This window comes from Apis cerana, linkage group LG8, assembly GCF_029169275.1.
Source record: "Apis cerana isolate GH-2021 linkage group LG8, AcerK_1.0, whole genome shotgun sequence".
Taxonomy (NCBI): domain Eukaryota; kingdom Metazoa; phylum Arthropoda; class Insecta; order Hymenoptera; family Apidae; genus Apis; species Apis cerana.
In genome coordinates this window covers 6,472,775-6,497,946 of record NC_083859.1, presented here as the reverse complement: position 1 = coordinate 6,497,946, position 25,172 = coordinate 6,472,775, and the positions used below count along the sequence as shown (strand labels likewise).

General features: G+C 23.0%; 4 protein-coding genes, 1 long non-coding RNA gene and 1 other non-coding gene across 12 annotated transcripts; 2 read left to right on the top strand and 4 right to left on the bottom strand.

Moving 5' to 3' along the window:
* Positions 1–124: 124 nt before the first annotated feature.
* Positions 125–196, bottom strand: Trnam-cau (transfer RNA methionine (anticodon CAU)). The gene has a single exon. It is a non-coding gene; the product is annotated as a tRNA-Met (tRNA).
* A 1,669-nt stretch (positions 197–1,865) lies between these two features.
* Positions 1,866–5,688, bottom strand: LOC107992594 (uncharacterized). Its single transcript, XM_028664205.2, has 10 exons — positions 5,468–5,688; positions 5,253–5,385; positions 5,046–5,180; positions 4,724–4,957; positions 4,431–4,660; positions 3,743–3,908; positions 3,443–3,685; positions 3,302–3,383; positions 2,995–3,243; positions 1,866–2,916 (listed from the first exon to the last, which is right to left on the bottom strand). Exons 1-10 carry the CDS (start codon positions 5,686–5,688, stop codon positions 2,693–2,695), a joined length of 1,917 nt encoding a protein of 638 aa, XP_028520006.2. The 3' UTR covers positions 1,866–2,692.
* Positions 5,689–6,314: 626 nt separating this feature from the next.
* Positions 6,315–11,461, bottom strand: LOC107992620 (serine/threonine-protein kinase Pink1, mitochondrial). Of its 6 annotated transcripts, none has more exons than XM_062078364.1 (8): positions 11,327–11,456; positions 9,496–9,673; positions 8,884–9,164; positions 8,281–8,816; positions 8,055–8,177; positions 7,538–7,952; positions 7,373–7,471; positions 6,315–7,303 (listed from the first exon to the last, which is right to left on the bottom strand). In XM_062078364.1, exons 2-8 carry the CDS (start codon positions 9,629–9,631, stop codon positions 7,052–7,054), a joined length of 1,842 nt encoding a protein of 613 aa, XP_061934348.1. In that variant the 5' UTR covers positions 9,632–9,673; positions 11,327–11,456; the 3' UTR covers positions 6,315–7,051. The 6 variants fall into 6 exon arrangements, with proteins under 6 accessions (XP_061934348.1, XP_016904112.1, XP_016904113.1 ...); XM_017048623.3 differs by lacking the exon at positions 11,327–11,456 and adding an exon at positions 9,755–9,905; XM_017048624.3 differs by lacking the exon at positions 11,327–11,456 and adding an exon at positions 9,779–9,887.
* LOC114576827 (uncharacterized) lies at positions 10,436–12,116 on the top strand. The gene is made up of 2 exons (XR_003696291.2): positions 10,436–11,190; positions 11,315–12,116. It is a non-coding gene; the product is annotated as an uncharacterized LOC114576827 (long non-coding RNA).
* Positions 12,117–13,484: 1,368 nt separating this feature from the next.
* LOC107992584 (polyadenylate-binding protein-interacting protein 1) lies at positions 13,485–23,824 on the bottom strand. Of its 2 annotated transcripts, XM_062078365.1 has the most exons (9): positions 23,785–23,824; positions 15,975–16,162; positions 15,749–15,873; positions 15,347–15,607; positions 15,070–15,264; positions 14,892–15,001; positions 14,586–14,814; positions 14,138–14,466; positions 13,485–14,064 (listed from the first exon to the last, which is right to left on the bottom strand). In XM_062078365.1, exons 2-9 carry the CDS (start codon positions 16,123–16,125, stop codon positions 13,941–13,943), a joined length of 1,524 nt encoding a protein of 507 aa, XP_061934349.1. In that variant the 5' UTR covers positions 16,126–16,162; positions 23,785–23,824; the 3' UTR covers positions 13,485–13,940. The 2 variants fall into 2 exon arrangements, with proteins under 2 accessions (XP_061934349.1, XP_061934350.1); XM_062078366.1 differs by lacking the exon at positions 23,785–23,824 and having other exon boundaries at positions 15,347–15,595; positions 15,975–16,125.
* Positions 17,996–21,832, top strand: LOC107992627 (E3 ubiquitin-protein ligase MIB2). Its single transcript, XM_017048640.3, has 10 exons — positions 17,996–18,426; positions 18,502–18,617; positions 18,686–19,287; positions 19,340–19,508; positions 19,578–19,845; positions 19,922–20,233; positions 20,306–20,669; positions 20,742–20,953; positions 21,040–21,269; positions 21,379–21,832. The coding sequence occupies exons 1-10, from the start codon at positions 17,996–17,998 to the stop codon at positions 21,684–21,686; spliced, it is 3,012 nt and encodes a 1,003-aa protein (XP_016904129.1). The 3' UTR covers positions 21,687–21,832.
* Positions 23,825–25,172: the final 1,348 nt, after the last annotated feature.

The window sequence follows — 25,172 nt, the reverse complement described above, 5'->3', positions numbered from 1 at the left end:
AAGCATAATAATTTGAATTATTATATTTATATAAATCATATATTTTTAGTAATATGAAAAAAAGCTAAAAAAAATAAACTAAAAAAAAATAAATGCGGCAATTAAAAAAAAAGAAATTATACTTTAGCAGAGCGTGGTTTCGATCCACGGACCTCTGGGTTATGGGCCCAGCACGCTTCCACTGCGCCACTCTGCTTCGTTAATAATGTCTTTAATATTCTATTTTATAGAAAACAATATATGTTAATCGCATTTTAAAAATTTAATTTTTAAATTTCATGTTATATTATTTCATGTTATATAATAATATTATATTACTTTACTAAAATTTATACGTTTCATTTTTTTTAATAATAATATTTTTTAATTTTTGAAATACACGATATAAAAAAAAAATTTATTGAAAAATATTTATATCTTAAATAACAAAAATATTCTAATATATATTTAAAATATATTTTCTGAATATCTTATATTAAAATTTAGATATTTAAATATTATCTTATTATCTAATAATAAATTTTTCTAAATTATATGATTGACATATTTATTTATTAAAAGAAAATGAAAAGAATTATTTTCTTTTTTAATAAGAACAATTATGCAATTATATAGTAATTATTATTAATTATATTATAAAAATAATTATTTATAAATTATATTATAATTAAAATTTATATCACATAAACATTTTATGAAATATATTTTTAAACTACAAAATTAAATCATAGAATTGTAATACGAAAAAAATGTTTCAATCCATTCAATTAATTTATTATAAATTTTATAAAAAATTTAATTAATATACAAATAGAATATTTTTATAAATATATTTTTACTAATTAAACATTAATTTCTCAATGTTATATAGATTTACTTATATAAGAAAATATTAATTAATGAAAATAATTTTTTTTGTTTTCATTCAGTTCATTAAACTTAATAAAATATATAATCAGAATAAAATATTTAATTTGTTTTTAAAAAAAAAAATTTGTATCACATTTTTAATAATATTTTAATGAATAATATTTTTAATAAAATGTATATATATATGATAATATGTAGCATAATAATAAAATTTCAGTTAGTAATTTCAACATTATATTATACAACATTATATTATATTATATTTTAGTATTATAAAATTTAATATTATAAAATCCTGGTCTTAAAAAAAATTTAATTCTATATAGTATGAGATATCAATAAAAAAACAAAATATATCAATTTTTAATCACATTTTTTTTTATTAAAATTCAAAACAACAATAATTTTCAATGTATATTTCTTAATATTATTTTTTTTAGTTTGAATATTATCTTTATTTAGACTGAATCAATATCGAAAATAATTGAGTAATAAAAAAAACAAGAAACTAATAAAAAGAATCTGAAAATTGAAATAAATATTAAAAAAAAGAATAATGTAAAATATATTGAACAAAGCAACTTTTTCTCTTCAAATAGAATCGGAATTTGCATTCAATAATTCAAATTGGTTTGAATGGAAATTAACTTGTAATTCAAAATATTTTATCGACAATGCATACTCAATTTATTCCTAATAAGTTTAAATTCTGAACTTACTCTAATGTATTGTTCAAAAAATTTATCAAGTATAATGGTTTCCTGATAAATTCAACTTAAATTTTTATTATAGGTCAATATAATTCTTTTTTAAGTAGTTCAATCAATTCATATTTTGCAAATTGTTAGCTTTTTTTATCTTATGCTTTAATCCAGTTTTACAGATAATAAATTCACTCAAATGATTTTAAATTTTAAAGTCAATGCCAAAATAAGAATCAACACCAATCCATGAAATAAAAATAACTTCAAAATTTATTTAAAAAAAAACAAAGCTTATGAAAAAATCATTTAATATATTGCCAAATATTCCTAATAATAAAAAAAATAAATGATCTTTACAACACAAGCAACTTCCATTTAAGTTTCTTCAATCTCAACAATTACTTTCATAAATTTCTGACAAAATATATATATCAGAATATTAAATCAAGGGATATGAACATAATCCTATAGATTTATCAATTTATAGATCTTATTTAATAATATTTTATACATTGCTAAATATAAATAATAATAAAACTTAAAATGAATAATTTGCTGTAATAATTAATGTATTGTTTACAACATATAAAATTAACATTTAAAAACAGAATTAACATTTATGTCAATTTGAATATTCCACTTTATGATCCATCTTCTATATGATAATCAAAATATATCAAAAAATATACATGCAACATAAATTCTAATGTTAGTTCATATAGTAGAAGAAATATACATTATCTGATAATATATATATATATTTAAAAGCTCAACATAGAACTTTCAAGAAAATGAATTTTATATTCTCATTATTTTAAAATTATTTCTAAAATTCATGATTTTATATAAACAAATATAAAAAATATCTCATGAAGTTTCAAATCAAATGTTTTTGAAAAAGTAAAAATTAAATAGAAAAAATATTATGTTAATCAATATAATATAAGAAACACTAGAGAAGAGATAAAAAAAATAAAAGAAACAATTAAAAATTAAATCATTCATATAAAATTCATTATATTTTTTTTTATTATTTTTTAAATTTTCAATTTGTACATATTAATTAATAAAATGATAATATTGAAATGAAAAATTCTTCTCTTTACTTCTATAAAATCTCATCTATTTCTAGTTGCATTTGCACAATCATCTGATGAAGATTTTTTAACATAAAAATTCTTGCACTTATCCTTTAAACAGATAAAGTTATCTTTTGGTATAATGATTAAATTTTTTGAAGAAGATTGTTGTAAATATTTCTGTAATAAAGATGAGCTTAACTGCATCCATGAGCATTTGCATGAAACAGATTCTTCCGCGCTTTCTTTTGTTAAACTTGGATCTTTATTTTTAATAAAATTCAATATAAATTATTCATAATAACCATTCAAATTGATAATATAGATTTGTAGATTCATACCAATTAATTTTAAATCTTCTTCTAAGATATCTTCATTAATATTAATCCATCTTAAAATATCTTTGCGAGTCTTAGAATTGACTTGTTTTACAATATATTCAATATTTTTGGCAGGATCAGGAGGAGATACAACTTTTTTCAAAACTGATTTATCTATAGACCATTCACTACTTTCATCACCTTTACATTTACAACAAGTGCAAGTATCTGGATGATCAATATCTCTGCATTTCTCATCATAATCAGAAGCTATAAAAAATTTTAATCATAATTTTTTGTTACTAAAGAAGATAGTAACTATAATTACCTTGACATTTCAAACAATAACAACATCTGCAGTCTTTTATATAATTTCTGCTTAGTTTTGTAGAAATTAGAGATACAGTCAACTAAAAAAAAATATTTTTCAATAAATTTGCTATAAAAAATAATTATAATAAAATCGTACATGTTGCGATTTAATTTCACTTGTAGTTGAATATGTATATTTATAACATGTTTTAATAGAATCAGGAATCTTTGAAGATGTTAATTTCTGCATTTGTGAGGAAAAATAATAAGGAATATTGTTTTCTTTTTCATAATAATTTCCTTCATATTTTGCAAAATACCATTTATGATCTACTTTATATGGTCTAACATCTATATTCTCTTGATTCAAAACTTGAGATAATAACATTCGTTTAACTATCTGTAAATAATTATAATAGAAATTATCCTAATTATTATATACTTTTACTGTGAATACTTTTGCTGATGAATGACCAATGCAATTGCCAAATATTTTCAGCTGTCTTAACAAAGGACATTTCTTCAATGTATATAAAATATTCACCATTCCATTATCAGTAATTTTATTATATGAAATATCGAGAAATAAAAGTTTCGAAAATGGAATGGAATAACTTAAACTCCTGAAAATTAATTCAATTCATTATTAAGAAAGAGAAATATTTATTTTTTTGAAAAGAAGTTTTGATTATATCATTAATCTTCAAACTATGATTGTTTCAAAAATAATGCAATAAATATTGAGTTATTTTAATTCATTATCGAATTTTTCATATTAAATTTTGATTTTATTATTTTTTTTAAATATTTTCTAATAATATTCCAGAAATATATAATATAAATGACATTCGTTTATGTTTATATAAATTAGGAAAGGAGAATTGTCAATCAGCCCTAGATAGCTTAATGATTAAAATAATCTGATAAACGAAAAATTCGAGTTCGAATTTCTTATCCAGATAATCTGATCAACCAACTTTTTTTCTTCTATAATAAAATAATTTATTCATTTAAAAACGCATAAATATTTATTATAAATTATGTATATTGAATTATATTATAAATACAAAAATATTGCAGAACATTATATATGTTTATTATATGTTTATATATGTTTATATATATATTTATTATAATGGATATACCTTGCACCATGATCAGTTATGATGTTTCTGCATAAAATTAAAGTTTTCAAAGCTGGTTTTCTTGCCAACCATTTAGAAATATGATCAATACCATAATCACCAATATTGTTACATCCTAAGTCTAATATATGTAATGAATTGTTATATTTTGTATTAAACATCATACTTTCAATATCATGACAACTAAAGTTGTATTTTTGTAAATGAATTGCTATTAGAGTATTATTGTACTGAACAAAAAGTCTTTAATTAATATAAGATTTTTAAAAAAATAAAAAGAAATATAAAATTACTTTAAGCATATGACCAATCATATCTGCAAAATGAGCAGAATCAAAATAATACATGCATTTTGGATTTGGTCGGCTAATATCCAAACTTTTTAGACTTTTATTAGAAATTTCTTGATCTGAGCTTAAAACCATTATGAAATATATCAAACTGGAAGTAGTTTGATTCACATCAGCAATATTTAAATTATTTATATGTTTATTCTTTAATAAAAAAAGAGCAATGTTTTTTAAAGTCTGTAAAAATTATTTAATTAAATTTTTATTAATAATAATTAAATTGATTTAATAAAATTTTATTTTTATTTTAATAAATATCTTTTACTTGTTCACTGAATTTATTTGCTTTCAAATTAAGATTTTTTAATTTTAAATCGATCCCAAATTTCAACATATAATTAATTCCTATGTCAGAGATATTATTGTTTTGAATATCCAGATCTTGAATAATTTTATACTGCTGATGTTAGAAAATTGTTCAAAATATTTTTAATATTATAATAATTTCTTTTTTAAAGATATTTCATCTTACAAGAAAGTGATCAATCAAATTTATAAATCCAGGATTTGAAATATTATTATTAGCCAAGTTAAGATGAGTAATATCCTGATTTTTTTTCAAAAAAATTAATAAAGCTGGAATATCTTTATCTTGAAGATTTCTTCTATAATTATTTGTAAAAATATGAAATTTAATTTAATGGATAAGAGAAAATTTAAAATTTTATAATTTATGCTTTTACTGACCCAATTTTTTTATTTATAACATGACCACACATATCAAGTTTCTTTTCTGTATTGCAAATTTCTTTACAGAAACACTTGAAGAAACATTGTCCCAAGACAGTTTCATGAATATAAAATGGTTTTACATTCTGCAGCATATTTAATAAATTAACTTTTTCACAACTTGTACACATACATGCAGATGAATATTGATGTTTATTAAATTTCGTTATATTATTCATATTTATTAAATTTTATCAATTTTCTTTTTAATGCTCAAAGAAAATTTTTTAAAAATTTTATCTAAATGATATTATAAAAGTAGAAGTTGAAGTGTTCATATTTTAACTGGAATTATTCAACATATTTTCGCTCATAAAAAGTTTTTTAATGAATTACTAATACATTTTCATTTATAAAAAAATGATGGACGACTTTTTTCTTGCAAAAAAAGATGAACCTGAAGTTATTCCATTAGAAGAAATGTTCAAAGGTAAATAAAAAAATAATATTTATTATCAACATTGATCTTATCAAGAACAATAAATAATTATAACTAATTTTTAATTTAAAAATATTAATTTTTTATCAGCATATTGCGAAATGGATCCAGTTTCTTTTGATTTAAATGTCCAATTAATTCCATTATCGCAAAGTGACAAATGGTTAATTTCTGCTCGTATACTCGATATGGTTACATTAACAACTACGGATACGGGTTTTACATTTTTTAAATTTCGAAAAAGAGCTTTATCTTTTGAAGAATATTTAATATATTTAAAAGATTTAGCAGAATCTAAAAATCTAGATTTTGAGGAAATGAAATATAAGATGCAAATATGTGGAAAACCTAGAAAAAACTAATTAATTATATGTTTGCAAATATTATATATGAATTTTATTTTTTAATAATAGTTTACAATATTGAAATTTCCATCTATTATCTAAATATATTTAAATATTAAATTGAATTGGTTAATTGAAAATCTTTATTTAAAAAAATTTTTATATCTTGATTTTGATTCTCTCATTATCTTATTTTGCATGGAATTTTGGAATTTAAAAAATAATATTATTCTGATTTTGTATGAAACTTATTTGAAAATCATCATATATTAATAGAATTTAGGTATTATGTAGTAAACTTTCAAGCATTTTCTGTAATAAACATTTTAAAATGAAAAATTGTACTTTCACATAAATAATGAATTACTTTGTTAATATAAATATTTTTGGTAAATATATTGAATGGAATAAAATTGTTAAAGATACATATGTTTTATAATACTTTTTATAATGTTTTCAATATTTTTATTTAATTACAAGTTATATGAATCACAAAAAAATCACAGCTAAAAATCATATAATCTGCAATTAGAAATATGATTTTTTTGTATTTCTCAGAGTATCAAAAATAAATTAATATAAGAAAAAACAACTGAAGAATATTAACGATAATATATGGTAAAATCGAATATACAAAAATATTTCAATAATCTTCTTTTTTTTATGCCGATAAATAATAGAATATATTTTATTTCTCGATATGCAAGACATAAATACTTTCTTTATTTTATTTATTTTTTTTTTTTATTGTAAAATATATTATATATTCTGCTGAATCCATTTTAATGCAGTTCTAATGTTGCTAAGCGTAACTCTACCAAGAAAACTAGCGATTAATTGATATTCGGGCATAGTACGTCTTCCACAATATCTAGTAGAAAGTAATCTATTGTAAGAATTTTTTTTTTCAATTTTTTGAATATTTTTATCTTGCACTATTTCTGATAGTATCGTGGAATTACGTCCTTCGCAAAGTACTTTTGTAGTTAAACATAGAAGCCACTGCATAACCTGTAAAAAATATAAAAAAATAAAGTAAAATGAAAATTGTTTAAATTTGAAAATAAAGAACATAAATACTTCATTAGTTGATGGTAATTTCCATTCACTTTTGAACCAAATGCTCGGTGCCCATAAGTGTAATTGTACAACAGTTGCTGCGGTTTCTGTATCAAGTCTCTAAAATTAAAATTGCATTAAAAATTAAAAATTTTTTGAATTAAAAATATGTTTAATCATAAATACCTTATATAAGCTTCTCGACAATAAATTTTTTATCAATGCAGAAATAATTATTGGTATATGATTAGGCAAAGGTAGGAGATCTTTCTCATTATAATTATAATTTTTAAGAGAAGTTCCTTCTTTGTCATTATGGAACGGATTTTTCATACCAAATAATTCATATGCTATAGTTCCAATTGTCCAAAGATCAGCTTTTGAATAATTGATACTGGTAAATGGACCAGGTTCTGCTGTAATTATTTCTGGCGCCATTAAAGCTACATTACCGCCTTTATCAATATCATGAGTATTGTAAGGCAGATATAAACCATGACGTTTGTCTGCTAAACAACATCCAAAATCTGTGATTACCAAAGATGGGCAGTTGTCTGTTTCTTCTGACAAATCTAACAGAATATTATCACTCTTGAGGTCACTACATTTTCAAGAACAAAAATAAAATGAATTATATAAAATATATAATTTAATTAATTTATAATATATTGACATTCTATTTGATTTAATAATATTGATTTACCGATGTGCAATGCCGTGTACATTCAAATGAGTCACACCCTCTAATAATTGAGCCAACAATAATATCGATTCTCTTGTGCTCAATTTATGATCATTCAAATATTGTTTCAATGTAATGTCATATCTACAATGATGAAAAATAATGGAAAAAAGAAAAAAATAAATAAATAAGAATAAGATAATTTAAATATTTGAAATTATTTATGAATTATTTTTTAGATAGGAACCTTTTCATTAGCAGAAATAAGCTCATGTTTCTTCCTGAACCATGAGGATTAATGCATGCAGGTAATGCATCGGGATACATTTTCCATGAATCTGGTAAAACTGGTACCTTATCCGCAAAAACGTAATACATTGCTACGATATTTGGATGTGGTGTAAGCTTAATTTTTTTTTCAGTCATTTTTATTTCCCATTCAGATAATTCTTCGTTATTTAAATGTCTTCTTGCTGGAACAGTTTCCCGATACATAGATCTTAGAATTGATAATGCATTTGATTCAGCATCATAGTTGAACATCATCTTTAATGCTAATGGAAATACAGTTAAATCTTCAGTTTTGTCATCAATTTTTATTTGATTTTGATTTTCACCATTAGGAATATCATTAAATCTTGCTGAATAAACAACTGCTGAACATCCTTTTGCAATAATTGGACCAATTATGAAATCCTTTAAAGTAATTTTTTCTTCATTTTTAATTATTTCATAATTCTTATCATTTTGTGGTGCATTCCACTGCAATTTTGATATAGCTTCCTACAAATATTTTTTTATCAATATAAAAATTTTTGTACATTTTATTTTTTATAAAAGTAATATTTACCCGTATTTCCCAACATACTCCTTCCAATTCATCATCTTTTGTTAAAATACCAGTACCAGATGCCAATGATATACCAACTAAAGCAAAAAATGGAGCAGAATCTCCACCAAAGACTAATTTACTAGCAGCTCGTCTACGTAAATCTGCAGCTAAACTATTAGTTACTCGTTTTAAAATATTATCTACAAAGATTCGTCGAGCATGAGCTCCCAAATATCCAAGATGTTTTCCTGTGCTTGATACATTGCTATTACCCGGGGGCAGACAGCCCTGGGACTTACCTATTTTAAGATTAAAAAAATAATAAAATCAAATAACAAAATAACATTAATGCCTTTTTATATATTAAATGTTTCGAAACAAAAATATTGTATTCAAATGTATAATATAATATAATATATGATATACATATATTCATTAAATAACCTTAAAATTCAAAAAATTAAAATATAAGTAACATAATTTTAGATTCAAAACATTCAAAAATATATATATATAAATTTGTTAAATAAAGATATTAAATCAATCAAAATTTTGTTTTAATGATTAGCTATATCAAGATTCTCTTAAGAGAATCATAAATAAAATTTAATTATATATCTAAATACTTACCTACTTGTACAACGTGTATCTTGTCGTGATAGTTTCGTAGTTGATAATTAGAGTAGAAGCACTCAGTATTTCTAAAGGAATGCAGTAGAGCCCGACCATTTTGTATAAAACGATGGACTGCTGTCCGAATCGACATCTCTTTGCACTTCTAGGTTGAGAAAGCCCAATGGGCTAGCTCCTAAGAAAAATAAATTTTCATCGTCAAAGACAATTCGCTATTACTAATTCGATCGTTTCTTAATGATTTTCTATTAATTACATATATTATGATTAAGAAAGTTACAGTGAAATTCTTCCTTCGTTGATCGTTTTCGTACTCTATCGGACTCTATCGGACTGTCATGGAATCGAATACCATTTCCATATATAGAGTGTTTAATTTAAAAAGAAATGAATTGACATAAAAAATGGAAATTTAATTATATAAAATTTAATTATTAATTTTTAATATCGATAAATATAAATTTTTTTATCTTTTTAAAAGAATTACTATTAATAAATTACAGAAATAAAATTATAAAATATAATTAATTAATTTTTATTATTTCGAAGATTTATATTTGAAGAATAAACTAATATGCAAAATTTTTTGATAACATAATTCTATAACATATAGAAATATGAAAAAAAAATGCATATAAATATAGCATTTTAAATCTTTACATATATAATACGAAATTCAAATTAATTATCCTTTAATTCTATGTAAGATAATAATTAGTTAAATTGATAAAAAAAAAATGAATTATGATAAAATACCAATGTAACTTCATTATATAGATAATTATTTCATTATAAAATTGAAAAAAAAAGTTTTATAGAATATTATATATATATATATATAATATATATATAATTATATAATAATATATAATTATATATATATAATATATATATATATTCTATATTATAAATATATCCAAATAAAGTAATTAAATAAGTTAATAACTATTTTATTTTTAATTTTATTTTTAATTATTTATTAAATAATTATTAATTATTAATTAAATAATTATTTATTATTTATTTTTTTTTTATTAATACATATATATTTTTTAAAAAATTATTAATCTTATAATATTATTTAAGAAATATTACTCATAATATTATTAATTTTAAATATCGATATCGATAAGCTCGATTATATATCGATTTATTATCAATCAAATTTTAATTATAAAGAGCATCTCCGCGTGTTCCATCCGGACACACACATATTGCAATATGGTGTCTAAATGTTCAAATTGCAGATAAATCACATTCTTTTCTAATGCAAGGATTTTGATAAATGTAATCAATACACGCTTTGTTATCTGAATATTCATTATTAGTAGAACATTTTCTATGTTCGCAACTAATAAAAACATTTCCTATATATTCTATGCGACAAAACAAATTGGTCTTTTCTTTCCTGTGTTATCATGATCAGAAGTACAAATTGCATTTGCTCCACAAGGATTGGATTCACATAAATTTCACATAAATATATTAATAAACTTGAACTAGAAATCATTTAAATTTATTATAATTAAAATCACTTGCTTTAAATAACCTGCAACTGATGAAAAGATTACCAATGAATACTTAAACTGGAGTCTCGTAGATTGCAATCTGCATTTACATCACATACTCCATCACAAGGATTAATACATTTTTAATAAAGACAAGCTGGCTCGTTTTTTGAATATTCTGAATGTAAAGTATATTCTGGATGATAAGATATGAATAGATTTCTAACCAATTCTATAACAAATTCTTATTCTAATTGTATATTGATTAATTATAAAATTATAATTATAAAATATTCTTAACTTTTTAGAGTAAAACTTACATTTGGATAAATATATTTGGCCTGATGATCAACAACCAAATATTCTGTGTTTTTATCATATTTACATGGATTTTTACATTTAAAAAAAGATGAATAGTTAAGATGATTAATGCATTCACTATCATTTTTATATTCATGATGACAATCAAAAGAGATAATCTGGAATCTGTAATCTAGAAGACAACTACAAACTGAAACTGCATTCATTTTCTTATATTTAGTATTAGATAAAAATTTTATATTTTTTTATTAAAATTTTATATAAATTTTATATATGTGTAAATGATAAAAAAAATAGTATTACTCAAAATTTAAAAATTATATAAAAAAAATATTTTATATACCATATATAACTTTTTCATTTTTTTTTATAATATATATATCACACAATTTTTCTATAATTAATTTTTTTCAATTTTTTTGCATTAAAATTTTAAATTTTATTATTATTATATATCTTTATAATAATTTTTTAGTATTATATAGATATATAGATATAGAAAAGATGCATAAAATTATTATTTACCAGAATTAGCTATATAGATGAATATAAGAGATGAAAGGATCCTCTATGTACAGAAGACAATAATATGTTGGAATATGATTTTTAGTTACACATAATGCATTCCCACCATATAAACCATTGCAAGGATTTACACATCGATTGTTGGAGCATACATTGTTTCTAATATAATGCTCATTGACTAAAAATTAAATTAAATGCTTATAATTAAATATTTATAAAATATTTTTGAAATATTAAAATATTAAAATATATAAATTTAAAATATTCAAATTGTTTTTTTGTAAATATTGACTTAAACATTCTACTCTAATATAATGTAAAAAAAAAATCTCTATTTATAAGAGATTCATATAAGAACATACTGGTCTATTTTCACTGTGAGTGCATTTTGTTTTAATTCCATAAGTAAAACTTTTGCAACCTAGAAATTATGATAAAAATATAATTTAAATACATCACCATTTCAAATAACTTACCAATATTTTCAAATGTTAGTATTCTTAACTAGAAATATTCATTGTTAACAATAGCAAACAGTGAAAACAAAAATAGAATTATATAATAATTATAAATGTTTCATTTTTTTACTATTCTAAACAAGATATTTTTTTAAATTTTTTGAAATTTTAATGAATTTTTTAATATTAATTAAATTATTATTTATTAAAAAGTTTTATTTATTATTAATTATTAAAAACAGTTTACTTCAAATAAAAAATAGTTATGTTTTGAAACTGAATTGTATTGATTAATAGATTTTCAATCAATAGTATAGCTGAATGTGATATTGAATATGAGGAAAGCTTTGTCTCCTATACTATTGAATTTTGCTTATGTGTGACACTAATAATCTTTATAGGTTTTGCCTATTGCTCACTACATTGGATTATTATTCCTATATTATTTATTTAAAAAAATTATGTCATTAAGCAAATAAAAAATGTTTCAAGAATAATAAAAGCAAGATAATCAAGAACAATTTGATTTCATAACTAATAAGATGGAAGAAAAACAATCAGCAATGACTTGATTTCATCTTAATAAAAATGACATTCTTCCTTTTTATTTTTATTAGTACATAATATGTCTCATTACAAAAGTTTCTACTCAAATATTAATTATATCGATTATATAAAATAATAAATAATATTTTAATAAAAATGATTTAATTTTATGATTTAGTCAAAAAAAGAATCAACTATTTTTTTATGGATTTTCACTGGTCGAAATGTGAAAATGATGCAATAAATATATTTAAAAAAAGCACCATATTATATATTAAATACAGAGAGCATGAATAATCAAATTGCAATTTTAATATTTGATGAACAATCATTCTTTTATCTCGCCAAAAATGAATCTATCGGACGCAATTTTCACATGCATGTTATAATCATTAACAAAATAATCATCATATATATAACTGTCTTTAAAAATTAGATAAAAATTGGATTTTAAAAATTCATTATATTAAATATTAAAAAAATTTTTAATTTTAAATTTTAAAAAAATTACATAAGAAAAAAGATTATAACCTACCAAATTTTGATACCTGCAAAAAAATTAATTAGATACCAAAATTTTGAATTTTAAATAGTAACTATGGTATGCGAAAAATGATAGAGACAATAATTAATATTTTACCTTATTCATTCGCTTGATTTATTACAATAATTTAAATAACTTAATAATAAATTTTTGTATCATAGACAAATAGATTATATTGTTTTCATCTAGGAACAAATTCTTGCAACATTCATTGCTAAATTTAAGAAAGAGTGTACAAAATAATAAATGTAGTATAAAAGTAAAGATATCTATCTGAAATATTGCAATGGAAAAAAATATTTTTTAATGATCTGATTTTTTTAAAATTTATAAATTATTATTCGAAAGCTATTCATTGAATATTTATTGTGCAAATGCACAAACTGTTCTATTATATCATTAGATTTGTCTGCATTTTCGTTTTACATTATAAAAATTTGTAAACGAAATTTAGGAAACCACTCTCATAGTTTCCAACTATGAGACAAACGTAATTACATGATAATGATTTATAATAGACAGCCATTGTTGTGTCTTTGATTATTTCTGTGATTGGTTTTTAATTTGCTTGGGAATATGTTTTAAAAATTCTTCATAAGCTGCATCTATGTCATCGTCCTCTGACATCCATGTTTCATCGCCTTCATATCCATGTTCAGATATACTACAAAAAAAAAAAAATATATATATATATATATTGTGTATGTATATATATTATTTAATAATGAATTATATACATATGATCCTCGATATTCGTTGTACTATCAGGAACTTCTTCTAAAAATTTATTTTCTTCTGGTGTTAATACTTTGCCATCAGGACCATATAAAACAGGTTCATCAATTGCTTGATTAGGATCTAATGGTTCTATTGATTCCACTGTTGAGGAATTAAGAGAATTCTGTCCCCAGTTTCCATTTCTTAATTCATGAACACTATGTACCATATGTCCTACATGTGAGTCTACTCTACCTTCCGTTACAAGCTCTGTCAAAGCTCGCATCATGTTTTCCATTTCTTTGCGACGATTTTCATTTTTATTTTTTTCTAAAGTTTGTCCTGCCAACTACATATTATATCAGAAAAATTAATATCAAAAGAATTTTTATATAAAATAATATCAATCAAGAAATTTCTTAATCTGATATTTTTGAATATTGTAGAAAACTTTTAAATACTATTTACCTTAAGAGCCTGGCAAATATTTTTGACGGAATTCGGTGCAGGTTTTTTTAATATAATTATAATAAATTGAATTAATAAATCTCCTAAAGTAAACGCAGAAGTATCATCCATTTGAGTAACCAATTCAGCTAAGAGTAATATCAATCCGTTACACCTCTTTTGTTCTTCTTCACTATGATCTTCCTTTTGCTGCCAGTTGGAAGCTTGACTATCTGTTTCATTTTTACACCTGTTGCCAGCTTGTGTTTATTAAATTGAAAGCTTAAATACTTGAAATAAACATTACACCCATATTCAATAACTTACAAAGTACACAAGGTCCATCTAAAAGATGTCTGTTCTATAGAAGTCAAACTATTATCCAAAAAGGCACAAAGTCGAGCACCACTATATCGGAAATTGCCTTCATTTATAGACTAGAAATAATTTGATGTATAAATATATAATTTTTTATTTCTATTATATAAAAAAGAAATATGAATACCTGTTGAATTATTATTTTCATAATTTCTTTAAACTGACTAGGAAATCCTAAATAAGGTCTAAGATTATTTATAAGAGGTGGCACAATTGAAGTAAAATGTCCTGGATTTAATATCAATGAATGTATAACACTCATTAAATTCTGTGTTATGTTTGCAAATTCAATTAAATAATTATCATCTTCTATATTTGAGTCCTATATAAATGCATAATAAATATATCAATAGTTAACATAACATTTTTACTTATTTTTATAACATTTTTTTCAAACTATAAACCTGATGTTTGTTTCTATAATCTCCTGAACCACCATCAAAATGACCAAAATCTTGAATATTTGAAGATTGTTCTTGCTGATGTGAAAGATTATCGAATTGTTGAACTTGTTCTGTTTGTTGATAATGCTGGGATGTATTATAATTACACGCAAGATTTTGTTGCATCATTTGCACTTGAAGAGGTATTTCTCGTGCAATTTGCAATCTATCTTGAACTGAATGTTTTTGTAAATATCTTGTAGATGGCTGCTGTTGATGATGCTATATATATATATATATATATATATATATATATATATATATATATTTATATTTATATATATATATCATAAAATAAAATTTAAAAAAAATTTGAATACACAAGTGAAAAAAATGAAAAAAAATTAATATGAAAATACTCACTAACTGTTTAATAGGATATGATTTTGGAATAAATTCAGCTGCATGTACAGACAATGTAGAATTCTGAATAATATCATCAAAAGATTTATCTAACTTTTGTTCTATATTTTTTGATTCCATTGATCCTAAACAAGAAAAATATATTTAAAAATAATAAAGTTAAAATTCAATATAAATATAGTTATCACTTTCAGACAAAATTTTTTGCATTATAAATCATAGCAACCTGTTTGCATTCCAGATGTAGCATGATGGGGTCTCCTTAATATTGGAATTTCTTGTGAACTTGAGGTCCACGGTCCCCGACCACGACCACGTCCGATCCCACGTCGTTCTATGTCCCCATCTCCACTTCCATCACCTCCGAGAGGATTCATTTTTTCCGCGGCAAAAATTTGATCGGCTGTATGATCACTGGGGGTTAAGAAAAACGACGATGATACCGGTGTGGAAGTGTCACCCGCGACAAACTTCTAGATGCGCACTTCGTGATTGTGCGTATTTCACCAACATAAGTTCAGTAATTCCGCTAAGTCCGTTAGATCCGTTATCCACGACAAAACGCGTACCGCCTCATAAACAGGATACCAAAAGACGTCTAACAATCCGTTCACAGCAATTTTTTACTCTAATCGACTACGATCGATAGTAAACTCGAGAAGTTGGTTGATAACTCATCACCCGTTTTTCAGATTACAATTATTAACTTAAAAAAAATAATTAATATGAATAACCTCGAAATAATAATTTTTAAATAAAAAATCAAATTTGATAGAAAAATATTACATCATATTTTTTTTATTCAATTTCTTATTTCTCATCATTTTTAATTTTTTAATAAAATAATATTTTTTTTTATAATTCAGATTATGTATATATATGTATGTATGTATATATGTGTGTATATATATATATATATACAAACAAACAAACAAACAAACAAACATACATACATACATACATACATACATACATACATACATACATACATACATACATACATACATACATACATACATACATACATACATACATACATACATACATACATACATACATACACGCACAATCATATAATAATGCATATAATAATGCTGAATAATATTTAGAAAAATTCATCCTAAATAATAATTTTCGCATATTGAAATTTGTATTTTATTATTAATAATATAATGATAATAAATGATCGATTTTTATAAAGAAATATTTATATAAAATAATAAATTAAGATCGATCAAACATGAAAATTTTATATAAAATTTTGATTGAAAGATAAAGTCTAAAAAATATTGTATAATCATTGGATTCAAATTTGGATCATTATTTAATATAACTTTTTAAATGTAACTAATATAACTTTTTAAATGTCTTACATTTTTTATATATCTTTCTCGTTATATTATCGATGCACAGATATAAAGTGATTCATTCACGAAGAAGTATTTTGTAGAAAGTGCAACTCAGCATCAATAACAATAAAAGAAAATTATAAAAATAAAATTATCAAACAAAAAAAATGTTTTTCCTTGATGTATATTCATGTTACATTACTAATTGTTGAGTTTTTATAATTTATATTTTTATAAATGAATTACATAAATGATTGTTTATATGATTGTTTGTGAATATAATCTCAAATTCAACAATTTATGGAAAAATCAAATTGGTTCTGATTATTAAACAAAATTAAAATTTTCGTTGATAAAAAAGATTTGTTCTAACTATCTAGTTTTCCATTAGTCTTGGCGGTTACTCGAAAGAGGCGCCTTTGACCAATCTCTGAGTTATGAGGTTACGATCATTGACACGGACGCAGAATTCTATTAGAATGAACCTTCGTTATGGTACTTGTTAATGATGTTGTCAAAAATTATAGATTGTTTGCGAATTATTTCGTGTACTTTAAGTTTATTATATTTCTTTAAAATTTTAAATCCATTACATCCAAAATACATGAAAAATTGCACGTGTGTATATGACTTATAAAATATATCTTACTAGATTTGACCATTTCAGGTATGTATTTATGTACGTATGCTTGCTCAAATATATATGCTTTTCGAATTCTTTCTTTTCTTTTTGAATTAAAATTTCTTGAAAATTTATTGAATACTTTGAAATTTTAAATAATAAAACTTTTTAACATATATAGTATAAATTAATAATTCTTTTATAGAATAACTTATAATATATCCATTCTTAATTTATTTTATAAAGGGTCATATACACGATCACATATATTTGGAAATGTTAGAAGTTGGTTTAAGAGTGGTTCGTGGACAGGATTGGAAGTGGGATGATCAAGATGGTGGAGAGGGTCATGCAGGAACAATTGTGGAAATTGGCAAACCTCCTTCTTTTGGCAATTCAGCTACTAGTCCCAATCCATCTGATAGAACACCAGATAAAACTGTTATTGTTCAATGGGACCATGGATCCAGGAGCAATTATAGAATTGGATATCAAGGAGCTTATGATCTTTTGGTATTTGATAATGCAGCCATAGGTATCAAACATGCAAATATAATATGTGATGGATGTAAAAGACATGGAATAATTGGTATTAGATGGAAATGCATACAATGTTGTGATTATGATTTATGTACTCAATGTTATATGGCTGATGTGCATGATTTGAATCATTGTTTTGAGAGATTTCAAACAGCTAATTCTGTGGGGTTGGTTTTTAAAAAATTATAATATGTTTATTAAACATATAATTCATTTTATAAACTTTATTATTAATTATATAGGATTCAATTAACTCCAAGAGAAGGTTGTACTAAGATACCTTTAAAGGGAATATTTATAGGAGCTAAAGTTATTCGTGGTCCTGATTGGGAATGGGGAAATCAAGATGGAGGAAGAGGTGCTGAATATTTCAATTTTTTTATTTAGAATACTGTAAAAAAAAATTTTAAAATGCAAATATTTTAGGAAAGACTGGTAGAGTTATAGATATACGTGGATGGGACAATGAAAGTAGTCGTTCAGTGGCAACTGTATCATGGTCTAAAGGCAGTACAAATGTTTATCGTCTCGGATACAAAGGTTGCGTTGATTTATGTTATGTAGAAGAAGCTACAGCTGGTACATACTATAAAGAGCACCTTCCATTTCTTGGACAATCAATAATGGCGGTATCCGATAATGGAACCAATATAACTTCAATGAAGAGTGGTTTTCCTTTATCTATATCTAGTCCACGTCATTCAACGTTTAATGTTGGAGATAAAATAAAAGTATTGGTTGATGTAGAGACATTAAAAGAAATGCAAGAAGGTCATGGTGGTTGGAATCCACGTATGGCTGAATATATAGGTAAAATCGGTAGAGTTCATCGTATTACGGACAAGGGTGATATCCGTGTACAGTTTGAAGGATGTAACAATAGATGGACTTTTCATCCGGGTACACTGACAAAAGTTATTAGCAAAGATACTTTTTCTTTAGGAGATATAGTTAGAGTAAAAACCGATTTATGTGCAGTTAAACTTTATCAACAAGGTCATGGAGAGTGGATAGACGTGATGAAAAATGTAAGTTTATTAATTTTCTAATTACTTGATTTTATCATAAGAAAATTTATAGGCTCTAGGAAAAACTGGAAAAATAATCAAAATATATTCTGATGGAGACTTAAGAGTTGCTTTAGATGGTCACACATGGACATTCAATCCTTTAAGTGTTTCTCCTGTTCCTCCTGGAGTAGAAACTATTACTATACAGGATGAGCCAAATAGAAATCGAGATTGGACAGGTATACTCATATCCTATTAATTGTAAGTTATTTTAATATAAAAGCTACAATTTATTCTTATTTATATAGGTGAAGGTGTTGATACAGAAGTTGAGAAACTATTAAGAGATGCAGCTAGAGGAGAGGCAGGAGTATCTGCAGTTCAAGAATTTCTTAAAAAGTATCCTGGTAGAGTGGATGCAAGAGCTGGTGGACCAGGAGGGGGAAAAAAAACTTGTCTACAAGTAGCGGCGCATCAAGGACAAAAAGATCTCTGTATTCTTCTTTTGGATGCTGGAGCGTCTTTACGAGCTATTGATGAGGATGGAGACACACCTCTTCATTATGCTGCTTTTGGGTTTGTTACAAAATTTATTAAATTTTAAATAATCACATTTAACTTTTGAAATTACAAAAATTTTTTTGTTTCATAGAAATCAACCGGAAATAATGGAATTACTTCTTTCACGTGGTGCAGCAATCAATGCTGTGAACAATGGCAAATGTAGTGCATTGCATGTGGCCGTGAATAAACAACATGCTCAGTGCGTAAAAGTTTTATTACGTCATCATTGCGATGTTAATCTCCAAGATTCATATGGAGACACAGCGTTACATGATGCAATTGGAAAAGATGCTTTAGATATCATAGATGCTCTTTGTTCATGTGAAAGAGTGGACTTTACATTAAGAAACAAACGAGGTTTTAATGTACTACATCATGCTGCTTTGAAGGGTAATGCTTAGTAAGTATATTTATGTTTCACGTTGTCATTTTAGAGATTTAATTAAAGATATACATATATATTTTGGTACAGTGCAACAGAGAAATTAGTGACACGAGCAAGACATTTAGTGGATGTTAAAAAAGAAGATGGCTTTGCAGCATTACATCTTGCAGCTTTGAATGGTCATAAAGATGTAGCCGCCATACTTCTTTCTTCGAATGGTGGGAATGCAAAAGTAGATTTACGAAACAATCGACGTCAAACTCCTTTACATCTAGCCACTTCTCAAGGGCATTGGGCTTTAGTAGAGTTTCTGGTTCATCATAATGCTGATATTGCTAGCATAGATGCAGATGGAGATACGGTGATACATATTGCAATAGTGAAGAGTCCTAATCAAAGCAATGTGATTCCTACGCCTGAAAGTTGTCAAGACTCGCCTCTTATTTATGCAGTATATTACATATTTTTACATATTCTAATTTTATTTTTATTGATTATGTTATTTAAATAAAGTTTATTGTAGATATGGCAAAATTTAGCAAGGCAAGGCGTGAAAACAGAACTTGCATTAGTTTGTTTCCTAGTAAATGTGGATAGAAGTTGTACCTTATTGGAACATGCAAGAAATTCGAAAAATAAGACGCCATTAGATCTTCTTGAAACTGATTCTCAATTCGCTCCATATATTAATTTGATACGGTGTTATCAATACCAAAGTCATAATAACCAATTAGAGTAAATAATTTAATAATTATAATTAATATATATTTAATTATTATAAAATTATATAGAATTAAAATTTTTATATATATATGTTACAGAATAGAAAATTCATCTACTTCAGAATCTTCCATATATCAAATAGATACGGAAGTCGTGCATGGAACAAGAAAATGTATTTCAGGTTCTGGTGATGCTTCTGAATGTCACAATTGCTTAGGTACAGTAATGAACACAATAAAAGAAAGAGAAGAAAATAGATTTGATCCTGGTAGCAGTCTTGCTATTATTAACTGTACCCATTGTGGTCATGGAATTGCTAAAACGAAAGGTATTCTATATTAATTGATAATGAATATTGATAATATTATTAATATCGATATATCTACATATTGTTATAAAGATAGATTATTAATTTATCATTTTGATTTGATTGTTAGATGGCCAAATAGCAACAGGCGAAATTTCTTTGACAAAAGAAAAAATAAAAGATAATGTTTTGGATGAGAAAGAAAAGGAAGAAGATCAAGATAAGGAAAGAGAGAAAGATAAAGATTTAGAACGATTGCGTTATTTAGAAACACGAATAGCTGATTTGGAGGAAGCCAATATGTGTAGTATCTGTATGGAACGTCGTCGAAATGTTGCTTTTCTTTGTGGTCACGGAGCTTGCGAACACTGTGCAGCTCCTTTAAAAACATGTCATATGTGTCGCAAAGTTATCACAAAAAAGATTAATTTATATTAGACAATCAAAGCGTCTTTACGCTCTCTATTTAGGTGCTATTTTTGTTTCCTAATATTCATACGTTCGGATATATGCGATATTATTGGCTGTAAAAATTAAGTAACTAAATTGAAGCTGCCAAAATATACAATATCTTTCTATTTAAACGTAAGATGTTCAATGAAACCTTCATAACTGCATCAATGTTGTGCCATAAACAAAAGTAAAATTCGGAAATTGTATGGCGAATGTTACATTTATAATTTCTTCCTTTTTTGGTTATAGATTATTTTAAAAATAATCTTCTTTTATTCATAAATTACACTTCGCCGTTTTATCCCGTCCAATTTTTATTAGTTGAAAATATAAACATCTTATAAAAATCTTTTCTAGATACATAATATATTATCAAACAAACTCCAAAATGTCCATTATTAAAATAGAATTAATTTGTTAAATATCTTTTGCATATTTTAATAAATATTTTGGAGTTCTCTTTTTTTATTGATGATATTTGATTGAGCAATCAAATCATATGTTAAATAAATTAAAGATTCATAATGAATTTTGAAATTTTCATACATATCGCACATACTATGTATATTATTATTAATTGTAGAGTACTATTTTTATTATTTTATATTGATATAATATTAATAATATTATAAAATATACAATATTTTCTTCTAGCTAAAATTAATATAAAAAATTAAATAATTTATAAGCTCTTTTATGATTGAATAAGAAAAGCTAATCGATTTATTAAACAGATTTCCATCATAAAATATGTGCCACCAATAAAATTTAAAGGAACAAATTTATATAGAGTACAGTAGTATAATTAATTTTGTAATAATATTTGATAGATAAAAAAAATTTTGTAGAATAAAAGTGCAATATTAAAATATTTGAAAAAAATTTGCATATAAAAATTAACATATAATAATTATTTTAATTAGAATTTAGTAGGATTGAAGCACAAAATACATATGTAACGCATTGAAATATACTATTGTAATTCCATTCCTTGAAATTGTATACTAAAAATTTCTTCAAAGAAATTATTATTATGAATAATATTTTGTTTGAAATTTTAATGCTTATGTATGTGCATGTAACAATTTGATTCATTAAAATAATAATAATTTTCTTTCTTTTTTTAAAATAATAATCATTATGATATAATTTTTTAGGTTATAGTTAGATTTTAACAAATTAACATTTTGATAAATACGTTAAAATGATAAAATGATTAAATAAATGAATTCTTATACGAATTGTTACTTGTATTTTTCTTTTTAGAAATCGCACGAATTCGTTAGAATATCTTGCAACTGATTGATTGTATAAACTTTATTTTTTTGCATGATAATAGGATATGTTTTAATAAGTTATTATTTATATAACGAATACATTCAATATTCAAATTAATATTTTGCAATAAAATCATAAAAAATATTATAATATTATATAATAAATTAATATTGATAATTTTTTTTGAAACTATGCAATTTGAAAAAAAATCTATTACAAAAAGATTTTTTATTAGCTTAGATGAGAAAATTAATCAAGAAATAAAAATCTATAATAATTTTATTTATAAAAATTAGAATATTATAGTATTTATTTATTTACTTAATATATATTTATGCATATTTATTCATATTCTATTTTATATATATATATATAATGTACAAATATTTATTAAACTAAATTTCCCTTATGATTATATATTATTCTATTATAATGTTTTAAAGCTAATAATCCGCTTTTATTCAAAACTTTAGTAGAAATATCCATTGTAAGAATATTATGTAAGAACAATATTGGAATACAATATGTAATAAGTAAGTATTTAATTATTATATCTGTTTTTTGTTTTTATTTTTTTTCATAAATTTATTCAGTTTTAAAAAAATTCTCTTCATTTAGCAATTAAAATTTTAAATGTATATTTAATATTATCCTGTTCTGTTCATTTTTTCCGAATTTTTTTATATTAAATTAATGAAGATAATAATAATAACAGTAATAATAATAATTAAATAAATAAATAGTTTGTATATTTTTAAATCGAATATACTATTTATAATAATAAGGCGATTATTGTAATACTTACCTTGGAATACGATTCTAATATATAGTTTAACGGATACATGACATCTTTTAATAGTAATAAAAATAACAGTATATATATATATATTGTTTTATATATATGTAAATAAAATAATAAAATAAGATTAGTAAAGTGCTAAAATTTTTGTTGAAAAAAAATCTTATCTATTCTAAACTACATTAAATATTGTATTTTCAAGATTTTTATAAATAAATGTATATATATTAAATATAATTAAAATGAATTTTTCTATTAAATAAATACTTTAATCTGGCTAAGATTTTATATTTTTTGAATAAAATTATTTTTTTTATTACAATTGTAAATAAAAAAAGAAATTATATTTATAATTCATATATTTTTCAAAATTATTAAAAAAATGCTGTGATGATTTAACTTATGATTTAAAACATCAAACTTAAAGGTTCAACATTTTTAGTAATAACAATTAAAATGTTTAGTCAAAAATTTATAATGAAAACGTTTATCATATATTCTTTCTTGTTATATAATAAAATAATAATGTTGAAATAATGAAAAATTTTATAAATTCAAAAATTTCTTTTTCAATAAAAAAAAATTTGTCTGAAATTAAGAAACAAAATATATTAATTAAAAAAAAAATATTGTTTGTGAAATTACAAAAAAAAGCACAAAAGTAATTGAAAAAATACTTATCAAAATATAATAAATTACGTTACTTACCAAAATATTTATGTTTTGTTATGTACAGGTTTTTACAAAATTAATAGTTTTAAACTTACGTAATATAATATTATTTGATAAATGTAACGATTATTGAATTGAATTGATTTTTTTATCTACACAACTATAGATTAAAGATTATCTAACTGGATTAAAACACGACGAAATCTTTTGATCAATTTTTTCTTTTTTAATTGTTTTTGAGATTTAATGATTCATTACACAATTTACATAAACTAATTTTGAAGATATCGTTATTATTTAGTAACTAATTGTTCGATGTTAAAAAAACTTTTTTTACATTTACTTTTTAATTTTATATTAATTATTATAATTTTAATCTTAATTATTACATTTGACTAATATAAATTCATAATTATATTTTTTAATTCCATCTTAAATTTCAATTTAAACTTAATATTTATTTATTTATTATTTCAATTGCTATGGATTATATTTTAAAATATAAATATTTAAATTTATGAATAAATGAAATATATCTTTAACGTGACAAAACAAATTCTTTTACAAAAATTCATAGACAAATATTTGATTTTTGGAGATTAAATTCTTTAATTCTATTTAATATATAATATAATATATGGATCAATATTCTATTAGTATTTATAGATTTATTGGGTTCATTTTTTAATTTTTTAAATAATGCATGAAATTTTCTGAATCTT

Bases quoted from the DNA above. Each gene is read 5' to 3' on its own strand.
- LOC107992594 (XM_028664205.2), bottom strand. From the start codon at position 5,688: ATGAATAATATAACGAAATTTAATAAACATCAATATTCATCTGCATGT. The intron at 5,386-5,467 runs GTCAGTAAAAGC...AAATAATTATAG, and splicing joins GTTATAAATAAAAAAATTGG to AAGAAATCTTCAAGATAAAG. The intron at 3,384-3,442 runs GTACGATTTTAT...ATTTTTTTTTAG, and splicing joins GTGAAATTAAATCGCAACAT to TTGACTGTATCTCTAATTTC.
- LOC107992620 (XM_062078363.1), bottom strand. From the start codon at position 9,631: ATGTCGATTCGGACAGCAGTCCATCGTTTTATACAAAATGGTCGGGCT. The intron at 9,165-9,495 runs GTAAGTATTTAG...ATCTTAAAATAG, and splicing joins GATACACGTTGTACAAGTAG to GTAAGTCCCAGGGCTGTCTG. The intron at 7,953-8,054 runs GTAAATCAATAT...TTGAAAATGTAG, and splicing joins GTACACGGCATTGCACATCG to TGACCTCAAGAGTGATAATA.
- LOC107992584 (XM_062078365.1), bottom strand. From the start codon at position 16,125: ATGAATCCTCTCGGAGGTGATGGAAGTGGAGATGGGGACATAGAACGA. The intron at 15,874-15,974 runs GTTGCTATGATT...TTTCTTGTTTAG, and splicing joins TACATCTGGAATGCAAACAG to GATCAATGGAATCAAAAAAT. The intron at 14,815-14,891 runs GTAAGTTATTGA...AGCTGGCAACAG, and splicing joins AGATGGACCTTGTGTACTTT to GTGTAAAAATGAAACAGATA.
- LOC107992627 (XM_017048640.3), top strand. From the start codon at position 17,996: ATGTTAGAAGTTGGTTTAAGAGTGGTTCGTGGACAGGATTGGAAGTGG. The intron at 20,234-20,305 runs GTAAGTATATTT...ATTTTGGTACAG, and splicing joins GCTTTGAAGGGTAATGCTTA to TGCAACAGAGAAATTAGTGA. The intron at 20,954-21,039 runs GTAAATAATTTA...TATATGTTACAG, and splicing joins AGTCATAATAACCAATTAGA to AATAGAAAATTCATCTACTT.